Source organism: Equus asinus, chromosome 1, assembly GCF_041296235.1.
Source record: "Equus asinus isolate D_3611 breed Donkey chromosome 1, EquAss-T2T_v2, whole genome shotgun sequence".
NCBI lineage: Eukaryota > Metazoa > Chordata > Mammalia > Perissodactyla > Equidae > Equus > Equus asinus.
In genome coordinates, this window is record NC_091790.1 from 121,607,896 (window position 1) to 121,631,450 (window position 23,555).

At 39.2% G+C, this 23,555-nt stretch overlaps 1 protein-coding gene across 1 annotated transcript; it reads right to left on the bottom strand.

Moving 5' to 3' along the window:
* Positions 1 to 1,434: 1,434 nt before the first annotated feature.
* On the bottom strand, positions 1,435 to 23,007 carry FBXO30 (F-box protein 30). Its single transcript, XM_044768590.2, has 3 exons — positions 22,858 to 23,007; positions 12,927 to 14,982; positions 1,435 to 8,754 (listed from the first exon to the last, which is right to left on the bottom strand). Exons 2-3 carry the CDS (start codon positions 14,964 to 14,966, stop codon positions 8,551 to 8,553), a joined length of 2,244 nt encoding a protein of 747 aa, XP_044624525.2. The 5' UTR covers positions 14,967 to 14,982; positions 22,858 to 23,007; the 3' UTR covers positions 1,435 to 8,550.
* Between the last annotated feature and the right edge of the window lie 548 nt (positions 23,008 to 23,555).

Here is a 23,555-nt window from a genome sequence, read left to right on the forward strand (position 1 = left end):
CAGCATTAAAAATTATTCAATCATTTCTCATGATTAGTTCAACAAACATCTGCTGAATGCCTCTGTGTGCAAGGCTTTCTGCTAGGCACAGGGATCCAAAGCCGAGTAAGACACGGTTTCTACCTAGAGGGGTCCAAAATGTAGAGCAGCAAATACATAATGGCAGTGCAGGGTGCTGAATAGTGAAAAAAGGAATTATCAAAAAAAAAAAATAGGGACATAGACAAGGGTGACTCATTGGCTTGGGATGGTCTAGGAAAAAAATAGGTGGCAGCAGAACTGGATCCTCGCCAATAAACTGAAATTTACAAGGCAAAGAAGCCGGAGGAGGGGATTCTAGGCAAAGGAAACCCAGAGTTCAAGGCTCAGAGACATCAGAGAATACCAAGGGTTTGGGAAATGGTGCAGAAATGTAGCCTGCAAGGGGATGGAAAAGAAGAGATGATTAAAGAGACCCGGGTCAACTAACCTATGCGGTAAGAAGTCTCAACTATTAAAGAAATATCACAAAATTAACTAAATAAGAAATCACTAAAATGAAAAAATTACAACAGGCTTGTTAGAGTATGAATTACCATAATTGTTTTCCTTCCCCCCATTCTCTTTAACTTTGGACCCTGTTGCAGTGTGTGAGTAAAGCTATCATAGTGCAAGTCTCTTCTTGTCTACCTAATGTCCTGATAGCTTAGTCCACACTAACTAAAGCTATCAACCTCATTCTGTTAAGCTTATTTAATTTTACCTATTGTTGTTCAAGTTGAAGCATACACACATACCTTAATTGGCAGATATATACCCAATTATGAGAGGCATAGTTATTCATAGAGCAATTTAACTTTTTTTTTACACTGATTTAAATCAACAATTTTGTAAAGTCAGCTCCTTAGAATACAGAGGAAACAAACTGGTTTAAAGTAATTTGAAAACACCTCTTCTCCAAAGTCATGAAGGTAAACTTAATTGTTAATAAACGCATTCCTCGAGTAATAGACTATTTCTGATAATGGGTGTTTTACTTTACTAAAGAACATCTCTTTAAAGTGTTTGGAGAAGAGTTATAGCAAGAACCATTTAAAGTGAATCTCTGCCTAAAGCCTTTCTTTCTCTTGAACTTGTCCATTAGTCCAGGGATCTGGTAGAGTTACCAGAAATATAGCAGGAGGAGGAGATGGGGGAGGGGGGAGGGAAAGAGGAAGAAAAGGGAGTAGTAGCAGCAGTAATTCTGTAATTGTCGGCATGTCACAAGCTTCCAGAATCAAGCCTAGACAGTGTCTGGCATAAGTGCTTAATAAATGCTTGTGGAATGAACACACACTGACAAAACTCGGCTTTGATTTCCCCAAACACAAAATGAGAAACTAAACGATCATTAAAGGACCCACCAATCCCAAGATTCAAATATTTTGCCCATGAGACAATACAAAATACAAAATGTATACATCACTTCAATTTATTAATTTAGTTTTACCTAATACATCATTGCATTTGCTCTTTAAAAGGAACACAAAGTATAAAACTATAAAAAATAATCCTGAAAATTATACAAATTTTTTTTCAAAGCATGATTTTAAATAGGACCTTTAAAAAGTATGATTCAGATGTGCCACAAGGAATCATAATAAAATGTAAAAGGTGAAAAATAAACATTGACAAGGAAGCCAATTACTCACTGTCACAGTTGTATTAAGTATAAGGAAATCGTGATGAGTAACAACTTTATTTCTGCTGCTGTCAGCAGTACTTATGGGACGGGGTTCATAAATTTCATTAGACCTTTAAACTGAATAAATCTGTCACATTACTAATGCTATAAATTACTTCTAAATCATAGCTTATTTCACAAACCTTGAGAACACTGTACTTTTTGGCTTTGATAATGACTGCAAATACCCCCTTTTTTTGTGGTAAAATACACATAACAAAATTTATCATGATAACCATTTTAAAGTGTATAATTCAGTGGCATTTAGTACATTCACAATGTTGTGCAATCATCACCACTATCTTCTTCTAGAACATTTTCATCACTCCAAAAGGAAACCAGTACCCATTGAACAGCCACTTCCCACTCTCCCCTCCCCCCAGCACCTAGCAACCATTAATCCGATTTGTCTCTGAATCTGTCTATTCTGGATATTTCATATAAATGGAATCATACAAGACATGGCCTGTTGTGCCTAGTTTCTTTCACTTAGTATGTTTTTCAAGAAATACCATATGCTTTTGCATTTAAGGAAAAGCCAACTATTAATGTAAATCGTGAGAAAAGGAAGATACACTGGAAACTAAATGACATCTGAGGTAAGTGAACAAGTGTGTGCAATCACTTCCAGAGTGCAATTCAAGTGTTCAGGACTGACTGGTGCTTAAACACCAATCAAATGAACAATACAACTTTAACACTTTAAAGGCAGCATAAAAATCTTCAGAATTCATGTCCACCCAATTATTAACCATTCAACACAATTTATTTCATATGTCAGAGTTTTTATCATAAAGCTATTGGAATATTCTAGGGGATCAATACCATTCTCTACTTTATTTCAAATCTCTAACACAGGTAACGCTTTTTAAAGTTATCAATTGATATAAAAGACATCCAGTTGACGCAATTAAATATTCGCTGCATCATTTTCCTCTTGAACGATGTAGTACCCTATTAGTATTTCCATTTCTATGATTTCTTTTAATCATATAATGTGGTTAAAACTGAATACTGATACTTCAATTTTTCAATACTACAAATTATTTGTACCTGAGAGACTTTAAAAGAAGCTGAATAAGTTACTTAATCAAATCTAAACTTACTGACCAAAACTACTAAACATAGGCTAATTGGCAGAATCAGTGTTTTAAAACTCTATGTTCTATTATCTAGGTTTTTTGATTGCCTAGTCAGAAAAAGGAAGCCATGGGATAAACAAGAAATAACAATTAATATGGAAAGGAGGACTTCCATGAAAAACAACGAGGAGGACAGCAAAGGGCAGGATCTCTTTTTTCAACTTCAATGTTGTGAGCAATAACAAATTATTGTTACTGTTCTTATATTATTAGACCACTGAACAATAACATAATTAATGCTACTCTTTGACAGGAAGGGGTATAGAAAGCTAACTAGCCAGTTCCTCTGCCAAAGAACGAATCAACACATATATCAATGTATTCATCTGTTTAAGAATCTTGTCTGAGAAAAAAGTCCTAGCAATTTATATTAGAAAAACATGAAAATTAAACCTGATGAATTTGCTTTTAATAGGAAAGGACAACTTGACCTGATCCGTTGATCGGTCTTTACGAGTTCAACAGAAATGCAGTTTTATTACTTTCAAACACATACACTATTACTACCACTAGAACCAGCTATGTGTTGAAGAATCATTTTCTATCATAATACTGGCATTCAAATAGGTTAATAAAAAGATATGGGGGATGCTAAAAATGTTATTGGTGTTAGTGAAAAAGAAACTGATTTCCCTTGTTTACGTCGTCAGTTTGCTTCAGAAATGCTTTTCTTCATAGTAAAGAATAGAAACTTCAGTCCAGCATGTCAAAAAGATAAAAAATTATAAAATAGATTTATATCAATGAGTTTTTACTGTATTTCTATAGAGCGTGTTTATGAGTCATCCTTATAACCCATTTCTTTGTGGTTTATTAGATTAACGAAAAGTTACTCTCCACATAATACACTGGAACATCAAACATTCTGAATACAAAATATCAATTTCAAAAAATTCTAAGGGAAAAAGGCACCTCAAGATGCATCTCCATTAACACATCTCAAGTGTATCAACATCTACTTGGCCAATTCACGGAGATTATACATGCAAATCTATGTATAAACAATGAATTTATAGAATTTTACCAATCACAGATGCAACAAAACACTTGTAAAAATCCAGCAAGACCCTAGTTTTTGCACAGGACTTTGAGAGCGACATACCATACTTAGTTAATTTCTACTTTGTTTCCTTTTGGTATTACCCAATAATTCTTTCCAAAACACTTATTAGGAATCAAACACTCTAGGCAACAATATTTTCCAAAGTAATTTCCTTACATCTAAACGTCCGTTCTCTTTCTGCATTTGTAAAGTAGAAGAGCGAGCGCGTCAGGACACACTCCTCTCAGATACCCCAAGACACTCATCAGTACCTCAACTTTGAGTATTTGTTTCTTCACCCATAAAATGGAAACTTGAAAGGTCTTATCTTTTGAACTTACTTTTATCTTTTAAATGAAAAAAATAATTGTGGAAAAGGCGACTAAAAGAATCCTCCCTCCTCCCTTAGTTTATGTAGAAAGGAGTTTACTAGAGTCGGCCTTTATTTATACATCTCAAACTTTTTCATTTGGAAATCAGATTTAGATCAAATCCTAACAAAACCCATCACTGAATTATTTCAAACACAATGGACAAGTCACTGATAAGGTGATTGTCTTTAAAGGCATAAATAATATTCTCCTGCATCCCATGCCTCAAGAGCATGTTAAGAAGACTACTTACTTAGACAACCAGCCAAACACCTATGAGACATATTTTTTCCATCACAAGGCTTTTTCTGGCCTTTTGAGAGAATGAAGGCCAACTGCCCTCTTTCTACTGAAATTCCAACACCATCTCGGCAGGTTCCAATCACATCCCCTTCCAATGTGGTGAGCCATGCACGAAACAAATACATTTTTCAATGTGTGCACAGCTATTCCTTAGAACATTTTTCAAAATGAATAAACCCCATGTCTTTTCAGGTTGGGATGCAAAACACGAAGAAAACTGTTTTGCTTCTAAATGCCAAAAACTGCTTTCAAATAGCCAGAAGTAAAAATCTGTTGTCGATACAGTAACATACACCATATCTTCTGGGGATACGGAAGTTGTGTTGAAAAGCCCATTATCTTCAATGTTACTAAGATCCCAATATCTAATGTTAAGGGACAGTTAATAATAACAACATTGATGGGATATGTAGCACAGGGTCAAAGACCAAAAAAGGTTCTATACTACTGGTAAAACAGAAACCCAATCTTTAATATCTCTAACTGATAGGGTTGACAGGCTTTCTACAAATATTTTTGTAGGATTTAATCCAGTATTTGTCTACTTCTACTCTCTTCACTTATCCTAGAAATCTAAAACGTTCACATGACTCGGCAACTACTAAACAAGAGAATGAATAAAGACTAGGCTAAATGTTAGTGCTTAATGAACTAGAAGTTGCACTGCAATTTACCTTGAACAGAAGAAACACTAGTGAAATACTAGTAATAACAGTACATTTAAAATACCAGTAAATACTATTTTTTAAAAAAATGTCCACCAACCATGGCAGCCAATGTATTTTGTCATATGTCTGCAAGATTGAGACAACACACATCATTTAACTATTAACTAATATTAATAAATTACCATTACTCTTAATTTTGGATTCTACCATGTATGTACATACACACATATACCTGCTCCAAGAAGACAGCATTCACGAGAAGAGCTAGCATATCTCAAGCTTTCCTCTAAATTCTCATACTTTACTGTGCACCAGAACCACCTGGAGACCTTTGTTAAAACAGATAGATGGTTCCCACCCCAGAGTTTCTAATTCATTAAGTCTACAAGAGAGACCTAAGAATTTGCATTTCTAACAAATTCCCAGATGATGCTGATGCTACTGGTCCAGGGACCACACTTTGGGAACCACTACTGTAAGGGATCTGTGAGTCTCAAAAGCCAATGTGGGGGCGGGGAGATTAAGCCAACAGGCAGTTCTAGGGAAGGAGGCAGAGTAGGGAAGGAGGAAGAAGATAAAAGCGAATCAGATATTTCCCTCCATCCTGATACTTGCCCTTTATCTTGCTGGTTAGCAAAGACTAAGGAATTAACAAAGACTTCTCAAATAATTTACTTGGCTTACATAGAAACCTTTTCATGCTTAAAAGGCTAGATTGTTCCCATTACAAGTTTTAGAAAAATAATATTGCCTGAAACCCTTCAGCCTTTCAATACCCTTAGGTGGGACTACTTTCAAGAAGATACTGAAGGGGCTCAAAAAACTACCTCATGAGTTTTCCACAATAAAAAAAAAATTTAACGCTCACCAGTAAAAGACAGGTGAGCAGTGATAATCAACAAGAAACTCCTAGAACATGCAGAAAATCCACACTATAGAAACAATATGATGGTCTGGAATTTGTCAAACAAGTATTAAAATTTTATTTACGTGAAAGCTTTTCTTTTTAAGTTACTGAGCCATATAAATGGAAAATATTAATTTTATTAGAATTTGAACAAATGTTGCACAAAGAAAACATTTTAACAAAATAGTATGGTGCATAACAAACAAAAAAGAAAATAGCCAAAGATGTGTAAAAGAAATAGAATGTGGAAAAATGTTAAATATTGCATGATCCAGTGTGGAAACAAGTCTAAACTTAAACACCAAGGATTTTAAAAAGCACAACCATAAAACAGAAAGTTAATGTTTGTGCTATCCTAACCAGACACATTCTTCAGCAAAACTTTAAAAGGCAAAGTTACATTTTACAGTATTTGATATCTTATTTCTGACATTTTCAGAAATGGAGAGCTGTTTATGGAACTCAATCTCACAGCTGAAAAAGAAACTTTAAGCACTGAGAAATAAATATTCTACCAGTTAAAGTATTCTACCACTAAAATGACAGGTGAGGCAAAACAACTGATTAGTCTTTAGTGCTACATTTTTCAATTGTAATAAGGACTTGATCCAAACAAAACAAGTCTTAAGCAATTCAGAATTCTCTTTTAATGCCCAAGGAACGCCTCTGCCCAGACTGACTGCCATATATGGGAATCAAGAAGCTAGTAACAACAGAGCACTGTCAGGGACAAATGTAGGAAGAGAAGACACAATTGGGCTTTGATATTTTATAACAAGGTAACTTGTCACCATTTCAGACTACCAAATGCCAGAAGTTACTTAAACAAATTTAAATGCATGTCCCCATCTCTGCAATTGGTTTCTAAATACAGTATATTCAGTTTTTTTAACTGTCCACATCAGATTAATAATAATATAAACCGATTTGAAAACTACAATAAATATTTCAAGACTAGGTCTTTGAATATTTTGCTGTTATACCTTGATCTTTACGCAAAGATGCAATTCTTACTTTTTTGGTAGAGAAGTCTATGAGAAATTAACCTGGAAATGTTTTAAAGAGATTGTCAACCAAGACAGGTTTCCACATTTCATGATTGTCATCTTACAAAGATACCAAATTTCACATTTTTAAATGTCTTAAAACAACATAATTGTGATTTTTATAAACATCAAAAGGCAAAAATTTAAAATGCATATGAAAAAAGTTAAGCCCTTTGTATTCTATCTGAAATTTATTCATACAATACGTCCAATTCAAACTTAAAATGAGGTATATTTTCTTCTCTCCAAATACCAAATACCTAGCAAATATATAATACCATGAAGTTTCAAATTAAAGTCAAGTCACAGGTTTTTTGTTCATTTTTGCTTCAACCTGTCACAGAACGCACGGCTGTGGGTCTTTGGATGCGGCATCTAACAATAAAGAAGGCTGCACATGGTCACTGCCTGTAGAGTTGGAAATATCTAAGGTGAAAAGATTTTTGTGGATTATTTTTAAAACATGATAAATGGCATTACCAAACATTAGTCATGATTTTAAATATCGTGGAAGTACATACAGAGGTCCCTCGGTATCCATGGGGGCTTGGTTCCAGGCCCCCTCAGATACCAATATCCACAGATGTTCAAGTCCCTTATACTTGTATATAACCTATGCACATCTTCCTGTATATTTTAAATCACCTCCAGATTACTTATTACCTAATACAATGTAAACGCAATGTCAGTAGTTTTATACTGTATTATTTAAGGAATAATGACAAGAAAAAAAGTCCGTACTTTTTTCAGTACTGTACTGTGTTCGCTACAGACACAACCATCATAGGCCTTTCCATCCACAGTTGGTTGAATCTGCTTATGTGGAACCCATGGATACGGAGGGCCGACTATATTAGAGATCATCCATGTATCAACTGTATAAGGGGAGCAGTGGAAAATAAAAACCGTATAATGATCTTATGGAAGTATTTAAGTAAGTGAATGTTTTTATCTGAAAAACCTATGCCGCAAAAGTTTGAATCAAAGTTTTGCTTTTTGAATGCATGGGTTGCAACCCACAGAAAACATGAGGAATAAATTGTTTGGTCAGGATCTTGTTAGTTTAAGAAGCAAAAAATTTAAGAACCAAAATATGCACACCATTAAAAATACTACTTCTGAAAATTATGTAGCTAAAAATTAAATCACCCTGTCCAGCAAGTTCCAAAAATTTCACACATTTCAAACATTAAGGCAACTTTTTTCCAACTAAACAGTACTTTATAAAAATATATGTCACTTCAAAACATTATATACATAGTGACAATAAATTTAGCTAGTTGTAACTTTACTACATTAATAAAGTGTCACACATTACAAAGAAATTATACTAGGTGCTTGCATGTATGTGCAAGTGGAGTTACAGTTTTTAAAGGACAGGTTTTAAAACTGAGCGAAGTGAACGTCCTTCTTTAGTGAGCTCTCGTGTCACACACATACACGGCAATGGGATGGCTTCCTCTCGTTTCTCTACAATATTGTAACTGCATTTCTTCAAGTGGTCAGCCATGCTTAGGATGTCAGCAAATTTCCATTCATTAATAGAACAAAATGCAGTACTGAATCGCCATACCTAAAAGAAAATTCTACTTCAGATTTAAACAAGTCAATTTACAAGAATCAAAACACACTTCTTGCTCTAACTGCACACATTCTGAGTGTCAGAGAAACATCCAACATGTATAGAGTTCCAAGCAGTTAGCTACAAAACTGAAAAGTAGTAGCTCCATTTGGATACAAATCTGCTTATCAAATATTTACAGGACAATTCATTTCTATGACATTATGACTTCAAGAAATGTAATGATCAAAAAGAAAATATGCAGCATTAAAAAATCACATCCAACCTGGCTTATTAAGCAATTTTTTGAAACTCATAACCTCATGAATTCAGAGCTACTTCCTGAAATAATACATATTGCACACTCTTCCTTCATCCCATCCAACTGGCCAGAAGGAACTATCCATAGTCTGGAGATACTGACAGTGCAAGTGTAATTTTTTCTCCAAGTCTTTCTCTCATTCCTGTTACACTAGATAATATAGCGTATTAGTGTATTAATATAGTATGGTACACTATGAAGCATAGTAAAAAATACACTATAGTACTGTGCCAAGGTACCTTATCCTTCCACAATTTTAAGTACTAAAGGTACCTAGTAATATTCAGGAATACAACTGCATCAATTTGTTCAAAATGTTTCTGAATATTTATATAAAAAGAGCTTTTATAAAATGAATCTTACTTTACTCCATAACATCGTACATGCATTTCTAGGCAAAATATTCACTTGCCATCCCTGTTCATGTGTCTGCTGGTAAAAATATGGGCTACTTCCCCTTTTGCCCATACAGCAGCTCCCAGTCCTGAAGCACTGTCATCTTATTAGTCAAGCAACAACTGTTGTGGCCCCCTCTCATCTTTACAACTCAAAGTATAAAGCTACCTGGACACAGGTAACAAGCATGAATGGAGCAGGACAGGCCGAGGCACCCTACTGAAGCTCATCGACAGGCAGAGGTCTTGAGAAGACTAACGGTTAGAGAAGACTGAACACATGGTAAACAGCAGATGCTCTAGAAAGTGGAAGTGGATCTGAGTGCAGTACTCATCAGAGCTTTTCAGGCAAGGAGGGGAATGCCTTCCAGGGGGGCCGGATGCCTTCAAATTCTGTGGAAGCGTGATTTCTCAGCTGACAATAGAAGTCACCACTGTTCAGCATGAACAGTATTTACTTGCTGTTCTGTCAATTTCCCTGCACGGAGTCAACCCCAAAAGTCAGTGAAGGCCTAGAGAGAGGCTACCAACGGACATCAGAGATGTCACTAGCCCCCCTTACAGTTCTCCATACTCACGAAACTACAAGAAGAATTGGGAGTTTTTGTTAAGCTTCAGTAGAACGAATTAGCTGAAAGATTCAATGGTGGCAGACAGCTTCCCTACTTCCCTTCTTTTTTTAAAGACTGGCACCTGAGCTAACATCTGTTGCCAATCTTCTTTTTTTCCCTTCTTCTCCCCAAAGCCCCCCAGTACATAGTTGTATATTCTAGTTGTGGGTCCTTCTGGTTATGCTATGTGCGATGCCACCTCAGCATGGCTTGATGAGTGGTACCATGTCCACGCCCAGGATCCGAACTGGCGAAACCCTGGGCTGCCGAAGTGGAGCACCCAAACTTAACCACTCAGCCATGGGGCCGGTCCCATCCTACTTCCCTTCTTAATCCCTACAAAATTACGAGTCTAGTGGAACAACCTAAATGGATGGCTCCTACCTCCTGATAGTAACCATTTCTTAGTAATGGGCCAATTTTTCAATCAAAGGATCCATCAAGTACGTAATTAGTGTCTGCCATATGGCAGGTGCTGGGCTAGGCAGTACACATTTTGGTTCCCAGAGAGTCTCACTTCTCAAGGACTTAGTACAGTCTAATGAAAGAAACTGACAATTCATCAGTGAATTTCACAACAGCATGGTGAGCGCTTTAGCCGGAGTCTAGAGAAGGGGTATATAATGGGGCACCACACCAACACTGAGTAGTGCGCCTCCCTGAAGGCTTCAGGGTGGGGCTCCAGAAAGCTTTCCTGAGGAAGTAAGTCTGAAGAGTAAGCAGGATCTAGCAAAGAGGTGAAGATCACAAGCTCCAGAGATGGTTCCCTAGGTCTGAGCCATCAACTAGTTGGACAAGTTACTTAACCTCTCCAACTTCAGTTTCTTCATCCATAAAATAGTGACAGTACATTAGATAAGTTAACAAAAGTAAAATGCTTATTAGCACGCTGTCTAGCATGTTACAAGTGCTCAAATGTAGGTATTAGAGACAGCACACTAAAGGCCGTAAGGTAAGAAAAAAACATCAGGCAACTAAGTAAATTAGCATGGCTGGAATATAAAGTGACAAGAGGAAATTGAAGGGTGAGTAGGACAAAATTATAAAAAGTCTCCAATGTTCCTTAAGAAGTCTGTCTGTATCCCATGGCAATGGATAAACATTTAAAGTTTTTAACCACTGCAGTGTAAGAACTCTATTTAAGAAAATATTTACCACTCTAGCTCTTCTGCAGAGAACATGTGGAGAGGGACCCAACTGGAAACAGAAACCCAGTAAGGAGGAGGCTATGGTGGTGATCCAGGAGAGAATGCAACGTGGGACAAGCTAGGGACATGGCAGAGGACACAGCAAAGCAAACCTGAGAGGTCGGAAGGAGGGAGACTCCAAAGGACTCTGTAATTATCTAGACATGGAAATAAAGGGGGAAAACAGGGGACAACTCTAACTCCCAAATTCCTAGTTTAGGCAATCTGACAGATGATAATACCACTTTCAGAGATTAAGAGAGGTAGAGAAATAGAGTAGGTTGGACACGTCAAGTTTAATGACGCTGTGAAATAATCAAGTAGAGACGTCCAGTAGATGCTTGTATATAATGGTTTGGAGTTCAGAGGAGAAAATGGCCAGGATACAGATGTATGAGTAATTTTTACGAATGATGGCAACTTAAATTCCAAGAGTAGATGAAATTTCCTGCAGGAAAGAGAATCCCCAGAAAATATTTCACCTCATTGCTCAATATGAGTGGTCAAGGACAAAAGAGGCCACGCTCAGTGTCCCATCCCAAATGGGAGAAAGACACCAAATCATCCAGAAAACAAAAATACACACATATATGCAGCAAGAAGCAAAGCTTCTGCCACTGGAATTCCCTTTTGGAAAAAAAAATCATAAATAATTTTAGTGTGTTCATTTATTGGTCAAAGCCTCAGAGAACACAGAAGTAGATATAGAATTCTGAAAAACAATGAGTAAAAGAAAGGGAAAATCTAATGGTGGTAAGAACAAAGTAGCCAGAAACTTGAACCCTGTACAACCAATGTAAAGTGTATCACATTTTTTTACACTTTGTAAAATGCAAAGTTTCATATTATAAATGTTCTAAGGTGAAAAACATCTTCAATCAAAGATATCTGTAATGCCCTCTAGTTTCTACTGGACGATGCCTCAACTAGAAGGTGGGCAAAAGTGGGTATCACAGGAGAAACGGTGGAGCCAGGATTTGTTCCCAGATCTGCCTAAATCTCCAGCTCAGCTTCCAATGTGCAGTGCCCCCTTGTACTGTACCAATGCCAGAGTCCCCCCGACAACATTAAATCCTACTGCCCTCCTATGTTTCACTTCAGCCCGATGCATTTCTACATCCACCATTTATGTTCTCTATCCCCCAAACACTCCACTGGTCACTTACTGGTAGTAGTAGTCACAACTTTTTCTCATCTCTCCCTACTTAAGTTCTACCTGAAACAACCAAGTTCTAAGAAAGAAAGTGCTAAAAATGGTGAGAAACTGCCAATTGTAAGCAGTAAAAAACCTTCTCCTGGCTTCCTCCATTGCCCTACGGTGGAAATGTTTCAGACGGAGCCCAAATTCAGTGGTTAACATGGACTCGGACAAAGCAGTTGTTACAGAAGAACTGAATGCATACAGGACTACTCAACTGAAGAAATAGCAGTGGCCTCTGCCATATTAAATTAGAATCCAGTTCTAGGATGTCTGCAGTAAATATGAAATTATGACAAGCAATTCTAACTATCTTAGTTTTTCATTAATTATCATTATTTTAAAAAATGGGTCATATCAAGTTTTAAGGATGGTCGATTTTTCAACATATTAATTTCATTAATTCAGCAACATTATTAAGCGCCTATTATATGTCAAATAAGGGGTTGATACAGTTAAGATTCAACTAACCTTTTCTTTAATCTGCCATGATGAATTTCCTTCTGGATACTTCCTTTTCCCCCACTGCAGTATGACCATTCCACGAGACTGAAGCAGACTGCCACACACATCCCTCATTAACCTGGATACACACGAGAGCTGGCATAAACTGAAGCCATCGAGAAAGCTTGCAATATGTTGTAGGACCTCAAAAGGAAGACTACTTAGATGGTCACTATGTAATCCCAACACACAGTTTCTAGCAGGCTCTACTAACACTGTAGACACACACGGCTGAACTCCAAATGACCTCAAATGGTGGTCATGTATAATCTTTGCTCCTTGTGTTGATGGACAAAATCTACGCTGAGAGTAGGTACAACCATAGTATGCTAAAGGGCACCTCTGTTCCATCCAGCCATTGAGTCCAGCATGAATGTCACCATGCACGTTCTTAAAATGTGAAGAAAATTCTTTCCTTCTAAACAATTGTCCACAAACAAATGTAAACATTGAACGCTGTTTGGGTTGGTACCTAGCGACACATTCCAATACTAAATCCAGCCCAAGTGTCTGAAAAGGACTTGGATTTGAAAGCTGTGGGTTGGCATGATCACAAGCTGAAGCTGAAGCAATTTCCCCAACCATTGTATTTGTAGCTAATATTGCAGATGGAAGTGAAAAAGTCTGAGTCCCAAAGTCAATGTGATAAACATCAACCATGCGACTATCAGATATACCCCTCCCCCCTGGAGAATCTCCCAGACAAAACAGCAACGCTGCTGTGATCAGGTCTATTCCTTGGAGGCCCATTGGATCTTCTGCAACTTCCAAATCTGATGTATCTACTGCTTTATCTTCCTTTGGTTTAGCCCAACTTGAATTAGAAAGAAATTTGAATGAAGGAGGATGACTGAAAGATAAGACATCCGCATTCCTCAAGTCCCCCAAGTCTGCTTTTCTCCCACACAGCTCTCCTTCATGCTCATCATCTGGCGCGAGGCTATGCTGGACTGTGCCATTAGGCAAAGCATTAGATGGTATTACTTCCCTAAGTTGTGCTGCTACTGAAAGTGAACTGGAAGGTTTTGAAGTGCCATCCGATGCCACACATTCTCCATTTGTTAAGTTACTTTGTTCTGAATCACCATGTAAATTCTGGTTCTGGTCTAAGACCTGTGTACATATATTTTCCAGAGGAAAGCCATTACAAAGAGCAGAAGTGCCATAAGAACTAGTATTCAAGTCACATAACAAATCACTTGAACCATTTTGTTCAGACTGGGCATTCTGACTGATGTCGTTATGGTCAATTCCACCTGCTGCTCCTATCTCATCCTCATAAAGGTGGTCCTGGTCTTTCAAGTTTCTATTCTGTAAGCTTTCTCTGGCATTTTGTTCTTCATTCATGTCATTTGGGGAAGCACAAAGACTCGAACTTAACATGCCAATGTCTCTTGTGGCGGTATTCAGGATATCTAAAGCAGCAGCCAAACTTCTGGTTGTTTCTACAGTAGCTTGATAAAGTGCACCATAAGATTCTTCATCAACAGACACCAAACCATTAGCATGTGGTATTTCTGGGATACTTGATTTAACTGAGATTTGTTCTCTAGGTTCTGATACTTTATCAGTCGCTTTTGACATCATGGTGGCTACTTTGAGAGATTCTAAAAGCATCCTTTGGTCTTGAAGGGCCAAGGCCATATCTAATTGCGCCACTTCATCGACATCTCTGCTTAGATTTTCATACGACTTCCGGTCTGCATAACTAACTGGCCACCGGTTCCACTCCATAGTACAGCACACCACACTTGCAGGACACGTTTCCAGATGTTCAGCAACTTTATTTCGAGCCATTGTAAATGGACATCCAAAGTCACTATTTAAGCAAGGCACTCGTTCAAAAGGACATAAAAGTCGATGTTCATCAGCTTTACAAGAATGGAAAACTGCTCCACAAACCAGTGGACAACCAATCAAGTCACAGGAAACCCCAGGCTCTGGTCGGGTCATACACCGTCTACTGACACAATTCACACAGTGCGAATGCTGCAGCTCCTCCTCCATAATGACGAGTCTGGCTCTAGTTGTTGAGATGGAAAAAAGATAAGAAGTTAGGCAAAAAGTGGGCGATTTTTAAAAACTGTTTCACAACACATTTCACAAGTTTATTTTACATATAATCAATCCATCTTGAAACAACTTAAGCACTTTAATTCAAGTAACAATTCAAAAGTTCATTTTTACATACCATATAGCAAAACACCTAAAAGGCCAAATGCTTCAAAATATAATACTTAAATTCTAGTACGTTGTGTAGTATACAAATTAATGCCTAAACAAGTCAATGCATATTTAACTTTTAGATTTCAGAGAATGCTTTAGCTTTTACCTTTTTAATTTCAACTAAACTGATTTTTTTTTTTTTTTGGAGGAAGATTAGCCCTGAGCTAACACCTGCCGCCAATCCTCCTTTTTTGCTGAGGAAGACTGGCCCTGAGCTCACATCCATGCCCATCTTCCTCTACTTTATATGTGGGACACCTACCACAGCATGGCTTGCCAAGCAGTGCCATGTCCACACCCAGGATCCCAACCAGCGAACACCAGGCCACCGAAGCAGAACATGCAAACTTAATCGCTGTGCCACCAGGCTGGGGCTCAACTAAACTGATTTTGATGTACCCTACATTGCAGAGATTTCATCATATTCCTAAGAGAATATTCTGAATTTCATGAATATACTAAACTAAAACTTTATTAGTTTTCTTTTTATTCCCTCTAAATATATGAATTCATTAACAATTTTGTCTATTGATCTCTCCTTCTACATATTCCTTAATAAATTCTACAAAAAAATCAACAGAGTAAGCCTTAATTAAAACATATAGGGAATTCACCCTAAAAATATAAGTTCTAGCTCCATTTCTGTGGCTGTGGGCAAATCATTTACTGTTGGGGGCCACAGTTTCCACTCACTAAATACCTATTTATTAACTGCTACATACGAGGCACTGCGTCTGGTGTGGCAACATAAAGATTAGTAAGACATGGTGCCCCTCCCTCAAGGAGCTACAGCAGGAGGTCAGAGACAACAGTAAAAATCACGTCACATTATGTGATCAATGACAGAAGTAAAATGCAAACACAGAGAAGATAATGATCAGTATGGGTAGGGGCTAGAGAAGAACTCACAGGAGTCTTGAAAGATGAGAAGTCTTAAGTATAGGAAGGTAGGGGCTGGAAAGGAAAAGAGGCATTCAATGCTGAAGTAACAGCAAATGCAAATGCAGAGAAGGAAGAACTGGCAAAACATGCTCAGGGAACCTCAAGTTTCCTAATAATGCGGGATCACAGGGTGAAATGCAAGGGTGCTGTGAGAGATGAGGCCCGACAGGAATCAGGCAAATCATGAAGACTGTGCTATCTGCCCCTCTAAGGAGTTCAGACTTCAGTTGGAAGTCACTGAGGATTTTAAGTAGAGAAATAGCATCCACATAGCTACATACAAATTCCATGAGGGGATTACAGACATCTAATGGTCTTTCCTGCTTTGATCAAGAAAAGTTTTATACAAAAATAAGAGAAAGCATCACCACATGTTGGTTTAATTAGAATCACTTGAGCCTATTCAGTGTCTTTTTTCCGTAATGTTTAACTGCTTTACTAGCTTGCTCCTATTAGCAGGGGAAGCTGACAGGACTATTTCATCTTTAAAAACCTAGAGAATAGAACAATATCCCCTTTTTGGTACTGTTCTTTTTTCCTGTTCAGTCAAGCTTTCAGAAGAAAAACAAAAAGCCCCTCTAACCTCGCCTACTCTCCAGCCCTCTAATCTGGCTTGTTTTCACCATCCCTCACTAAATCTGCTCTCCCGAGACCCTCAGTGCTAAATCCAACGGCACTCTTCCCAGATCTCATCTTCCACAGCCAAAACATCATCATGTTGACTCCTCTTTGAACTATTCTCTTTCCTTACCTTTCATGATGTCACATTTCCCCGGGTGTCCCCCTACCTCTCCTGTTATTCCTTCATCTTTTCTTCTATAATATTGCTCTTCGGGGATCCACGTGATTTCTTGCTCATTCTATACATTCTCCCTGAGTGCTCTCAATTTCTCATAAGCTTCAACGAGACCCATAGGCTGAAAACTCATCCACACCTCCTGCCCAGATCTCTCTTCCAGATTTCAGATCTCTGCAGCTACTTACTTACCATATATATCTCTACCTGTATATGGCACAGGCAACTCACCTCAACATTTCCTCAATTAAATAACATTATAGCAGATAATCACTGTCTGGATAAGAAGCCAATTCTTAGCCTATTTTCTCCACTTCAGTGCATAAAAGATTGCCAGCTGACATATTTTTTCCATAAATTCTATCTTGGTTCCAAGCGGCTAACGTAACCTAATTACTCCCTAAATTACTATTTCTTTTTCTCCAGTCCAGGCTTGATTTCTCTCAAACTAGAATAACAAAAGTCTATCTATTACTGACAGAGCTTTCGTTGATTAGAGAGGTTCTGGGTTGGTATTACAGTGCTTAACGGGGGGGGGGGGGGAACTCACACATTTAACAACAAAACTCTATTTTTAAATTATGTTTAAAAGACTATGAGTTAATACTTTTGAGTGTTTAATCCCACAAATTTTATAGGTAAGGACAGAACATATGAATTAAAGGTAAACATGTTAAACGAGTCATAAGAGAAAAAATGGCAGACTAATGATGACAAACATTTGTAAATTAAGTAGATATTCAAAGAGAAACTTTAATAAGAATTGAGACAAATTTCACTGAGTGATTAGATTGTACAAACAGCTGTAGCTTTCTTATTTTGCAACAACCAGACTCACATACTGAAGGTTATAAGCTTGACTGTTACTAAGAGAGAAACCTAAAAATACAAGCAGTCCGACAGCAGTGACCACTGCCCTCAGAACTTGTAGGGACACTTTATGTTACGTGCACATCACATGACCACACAAGGCAGAACACATCTCAAAAACATTACTTAATTCAAAAGCATTTAAAATAGCAACTGCGACAAACAACTGAGTTAAATGCAAAACAGCAACAACTTTGAAAGGTAGAAGCAGAGGGCTCTCAAGCTTCAAAATAAGTAGCTTCTTTCACTTTATTCTGCTCTGAATAAGAAAAATATTAAAAAAAATAAAAATAAAAGCATCCACAGCAATGAGTCCCCAATATTACTCAGTGAAGTCGACTAGAGCTAAGGACAAGGGAACACTAATCACGGGCCTATTTTACCCTTCTTCACCTATTTCACGCCACTTAATCCTCACCCAGAGGACCCAGGCTCAGAGAGGCTAAGTGACTTACCCAAGGTCAGGTACCTAGTAAGTGGCAGAGCCAGGATTTACATGTGTATCTGATCAATGCACATGGACAATAACAAACATGTTTACTTATAAAAGTTTAAGAAAATAAGGCAGCACTTCAGTGCCCGGTGATCCAATTTTAAGATGTTATTTGAGGAATGGAGATTACACAACTTTGCTTGTAGTTTATTCCAACACTTAATCACCCGTGTGGTCAAGAAACATTTTTTGGTCCTTTCTAGTTATAATAGCACATTACTTTGCTTTGAATATAAGTGTTTTAAATTATTTCAAAAGTAATTTACATCTATAATGCTCAGTATAAATGTATGGAACAATATAAATTTAGCAATTCTCAAAACAGCTACACAAGGAAGCTTAATTCCATTTTATAACTAAATATATTAAGAAATAAGTTAAGAGAATGCACTAGACAATACCCAACGAGTATTCTAGGGAGAGAATCCTCAGCTTCAGAATTTACAACTTCCAAGTTCTAATCAAGATCGCTACTATCAAATATGCCTCACAAAGCATTTCACAATTGCTCATAAATCCTGTGAAACGGGTTGAAAACATCAATCCCCGATTTATCAGTTGCACAGTGACACAGCAGGCCCAGCAGAAAACATGTTGCTAAAACTGAGGCTTCAAATTCAAGATGAGCTTAATTTAAAACTCCTTAATATTAAGTTTTTTAAAAACTCTCTTGAGAAAGAACCTTAACATTCCAAATAACATCTCTATTAATTTACACTTCAAGTTGAGTGCCTGGAAAAGTTTCACTAGACTAGAAAATATCTGTAAATGATTAAATCCTTTACAGTATTTACACATAAAAATACAGTTGCAATTTTCTCTAACAGAAATTTACAGCCAACACATACCCTGTGGCTGACTAGCAATCCATAAAAATAATTTTAAGACATGACATTTCCTGATACAATGAAATAAGGGTTGTCATTTAGGCTATGTCTAGACATAAAGATACTGCCCTCAGAAAAGCATTTATTTTTCCAAATTCATTGCAATACATAAGGAGATAAATAAACAAAGCATTGCAAATTAGCACAACTTTAAAATATGTTAAGTCGCCCAAAGTACTCAACACAGCTTGCTACCCCTGGCTGTTCTTAACGTCTGCCTCAGCCTCTGAGACACATACATATACACACACACACACACACACACACACACACACACACACACGCACACAGGCATGCACGCGCACGCGTCCCTCTCTCTCCCTCCCCAACTGCTGCCTCAAATTTTTACGTCTCAGTTTAAGTGTTACTTCTCCACATACTCAAAGGCAAGGTGTGGATCCCATGTTATATTATGTGCTCATTACACACTGCATTTTTCCTTGGTAATACTAGTCACAAGTGTAAGTAAATCATTATCCTGTTTAATATCTACTTCCACAGGAAAATTATAAGCTCCATGAAGAAGGCAGGATGATCTTTGTTTCATTCATTCTCCTGTTCTCTGTATTCAAAACTGTGCCTCAATTAGAGCCTCCTTTATTTTAAAAACATGAAGAAATAAAAGACCTATAATACAAGAAGCAACCCGATGAATCCCAAAACGAAATTCTTGATTTCATAGAAAACTACATACTTCACAAAAAGATACCACCTTATAGATCTAGCAGGTACCAGACAATCAGATTGAGTCAAAATTACCTCACTGTACCAGCTATAAAAAGTCAATAATGCTCAAATATTTACTGAGCAGCTAGGTCTTAAGTTCTAGGCATTATATATGAAGTAAGACAAATAGTCTATCAAAAAGCAAATCAAAGAAAATTAATTTCAATCTTCTACTGCTTTAAAATCTTTTTCTTCTTTTTTGAGGAAGATTAGCCCTGAGCTAACATCCCCCACCAATCCTCCTCTTTTTGCTGAGGAAGACTGGCCCCGAGATAACATCTGTACCCATCCTCCTCTGCTTTATATGTGGGATGCCTGCCACAGCATGGCTTGATAAGTGGTGTGTAGGTCCACGCCCAGGATCCCAAGTGGCAAACCCCAGGCACTTGAAACAGAGTGTACAAACAACCACTACACCACTGGGCCGGCCCTTTAAAATCTTTAAAGTCGGAGGTACATAAATACACACACCTGCTGGCTACTGTGCTGATCAGGTGCACCCAATTTTAAAGACCACAATAAGTCGACCACCTCAGTTGCTCATCTTATTTCACTGGTTTAAAAAGTGAAATGGGGAGTTGGGGGATGGAAATCCACTGTCATTAAACCCTCAAGTCAAAGCACATGCCCTCTTAATGAGTCCAAAATGGCCAAATGGGTTACACTGTATACAGGCTTTATTAAATTCTGGTTCTTTTTATGTATAGAATGATAACCTAATTATACCGAAAATTTTTTTCAAGTTTTTACCCCTTCCAGTTATGATACAATGAATACATCTTCCATTTCTAAATATGGTCATGAATAGCTTCTTCAAAGTGAAAGTCTAACTACCTGCAGTGTTCTCCACTAAATAAGCAAATGAAATTATTATAGACTTACATCCAAAATTGAAATAACTATTAATAAATATTTACGACTCAGACCAGAACCTATTTGAATTGATAACTTAGATAAAAATAACCCACCCAAATGGCGGAACTCAGCTTATTAAGATGCACAGCATGGCATGGGGTAACGGGCTTCCAAGAAATCTCAGCTTTGTGACCTTGAGGCAATTACTCTGCTGTGAAAATAACCCAGAACTCTACAAAGGTTGGTTATAATTACGTGTGTGCCCAATAGGATACAAACATGTACTCCTCAGGAAACAGATGTATTTCACTCTACATGACAGCCACATTTACAGACACAAAGCTTTACATATAATTATTTTAATACCAGGTTATTTATACTCATAAAGATTATTAAAAGCAATCATATGAGGAACTATCTAATGGTAATATTACCTACCCCCCATCCCCCAAAAAGACACACTTTTTATAAAAGATTTTCAGACTGGGTTTTAATTGAGGTATTTATCTAGATACAATATAAAACTAGTTCAAGGCCAATCTCACTTATTTCATCAAACTGAACTTGAAACTACATTTTTATTAGCCTTTTGATTGAAGAATTTAACATCAAAGAATTCTACTAACACAATGTCATTCCACAGCATGTACTAACTCCTTTTAATGAAACAGGCTGTCACAGGAATTCAGTTGAAAGACTTATCCAAAACTATACAGAATAGCATAGATAGGGCTTATCTCATTAAAAGTTACATTTTAGTAACACTATATCATACAGTAAACACATATTAACCAATGCCTATTTTGGTGACCTTAAAGAACCTAACTATATACATTATCTCCAAGTAGTATATTTTATTAGGATATTTTGTATTTTTTTCTTAAAAGTCTCCAATGCTAGACATGGAGAAATACTGGACTGAAATTAAACATCTAGTACACTTGGAATGCATCAAAGTTTGCGTATATCGGAAAGTCCAGTTCTCTGATAACACTCACAAGGCTCCACCCACTAACATTTCCACAATCACAAAAAAAGCTATGTCACTGCATCAAAGTACCAGATAAAAACAAATCCATTTAAAGTTAGCTAAACACCACGTTATCCCCAATTAAACCTCGGTAGTAAGAAACAGTGACTAAGCGTAATGAACAGTGATTCAGCGAAAACTGCATAGTGAAGAGCCGAACCTTTAGAAAAATCCTAAACGTACATGTTACTCTTGTCCTTTTGCGGCGTCCACAATTGGGCTGCTGTGGAAGACCTTAACGAATATGAGCAAATGCAAAATTTGTTAATGTAAATTTACTAGGTCTCTAAAGGGCACAACGCAGCACTGAAATGTAGCAAACGGAAATTAACATTTAGAAAGTTTGGGGTTTTGCATTTAAAGAGTCTTAAGTTAATCTACACTGATGTCAGAATGGTCATAAAAAACTTCATCTTGGATCTGACTCAACAAAGTAATTACGGAATAAAAGGTCAAGTGCTTCCCAGGCATCTTTTATCTGGGACTGACGACACGGCTCAGCAAGACAAACAGAGAGACGAGGGACCGGGAACGGGGTACGAGCCACGGCGAACGCACACCGTTCCGCCGTCTGTCTATTCTCCCAACACTGACGTTAAAAACAGACGCAAAGGAGGTTCCCCGGAATTCAACGTCCAGCCGTGGCCCCTTCCGAGCGATGCGCTTCCACGGGACAGGACACGGTAACTCGGAACCGGGCATGCCCCCCAGGTCCGGAAAATCCCGACGCTCCCCTTGAACAGGCCCGAGGCGGCCACGAAGATCCCGACTTCCATGAATGGACAAGTCGCCAGCTCGCCCGTCCGAGGGGCCGGCTGAGGATGCCTCCAGCCCCACTCGACCCGTGGTCCCCAACAACGCCGGTTTCCAAAGGCAAAGGGAAGGGCGGCCGGGCTCTCGAGGCTCCCCCAAGTCCAACTCCTGCCTCGCCCTCCCCGCACACACCCGCCAGCCGGGGCGCCATTTGCTGACCGCCCGGCCGGAGCCCCGGCGCGAACGCCCTCCCGGCGCCGCAGGCCCGCGGGCCCGGTCCGCTGCGCCCCGGCCGCCGCCCCGCGGGCGCCCACACTCACCGGCCGGCGCGGCCGGACCGCGGCCCAGGCCCTGGCTGCCGTGGCCGCCGTGCCCGGCTGCCCGCGCTGTCCGCCGCCGGCGCCCCGCACCCCGCGCAGTCGGCCGCTGTCCGGCGCCGCCGCCTTTTCTCTCCTCCTCCTCCGCCTCCGCCTCCAGCTCCCCGGCCTCCGCCCCGGGCAGCCGCCCTCCTCGCGCCGCCCCGCCCCGCTCGGCGCCGCCCCGCCCACCCGGCCCGCCTGGCCTCGCCTCGCCTCGCCTCGCCTCGCCTCTCCTCTCCTCGCTGGCGGCGGTAAGCACGGCGGGGGCGCGCACGCCGAGCCCGACGGAGACGCGCACGCCGCTCACGGGCCCCAGAAGCGACGTGGCGGAGAGTCCGGCGTCCGGTGGTCTGTGCTCCGTGCGTCCTGCGAGGTGGCTTCCCCTGGGCTCTCGGTGGCCGTCCCACGGCGGCGCCGCCGAATCCTGTTGGGTTTTAGAAGCGTGTATTCGGAGAGGAACCCGAGACCCGTAGCTTTGGCACTGAGGAAACAGGCCCAGGTCGAGCGACTTGTCTGCGCCCTGGATTGGAGGAGGCGCAGCGCTCGTCCCGTTCGGTCCTATTTAGGAGGAAGCCCGGCGCCTCCCGCTGGGGCTTTGATGGGCGCCGCCGCCGCCGCCCCTCCGTCCCCGCTGACTCCGTGCGCCCGAGTCCCGCGAT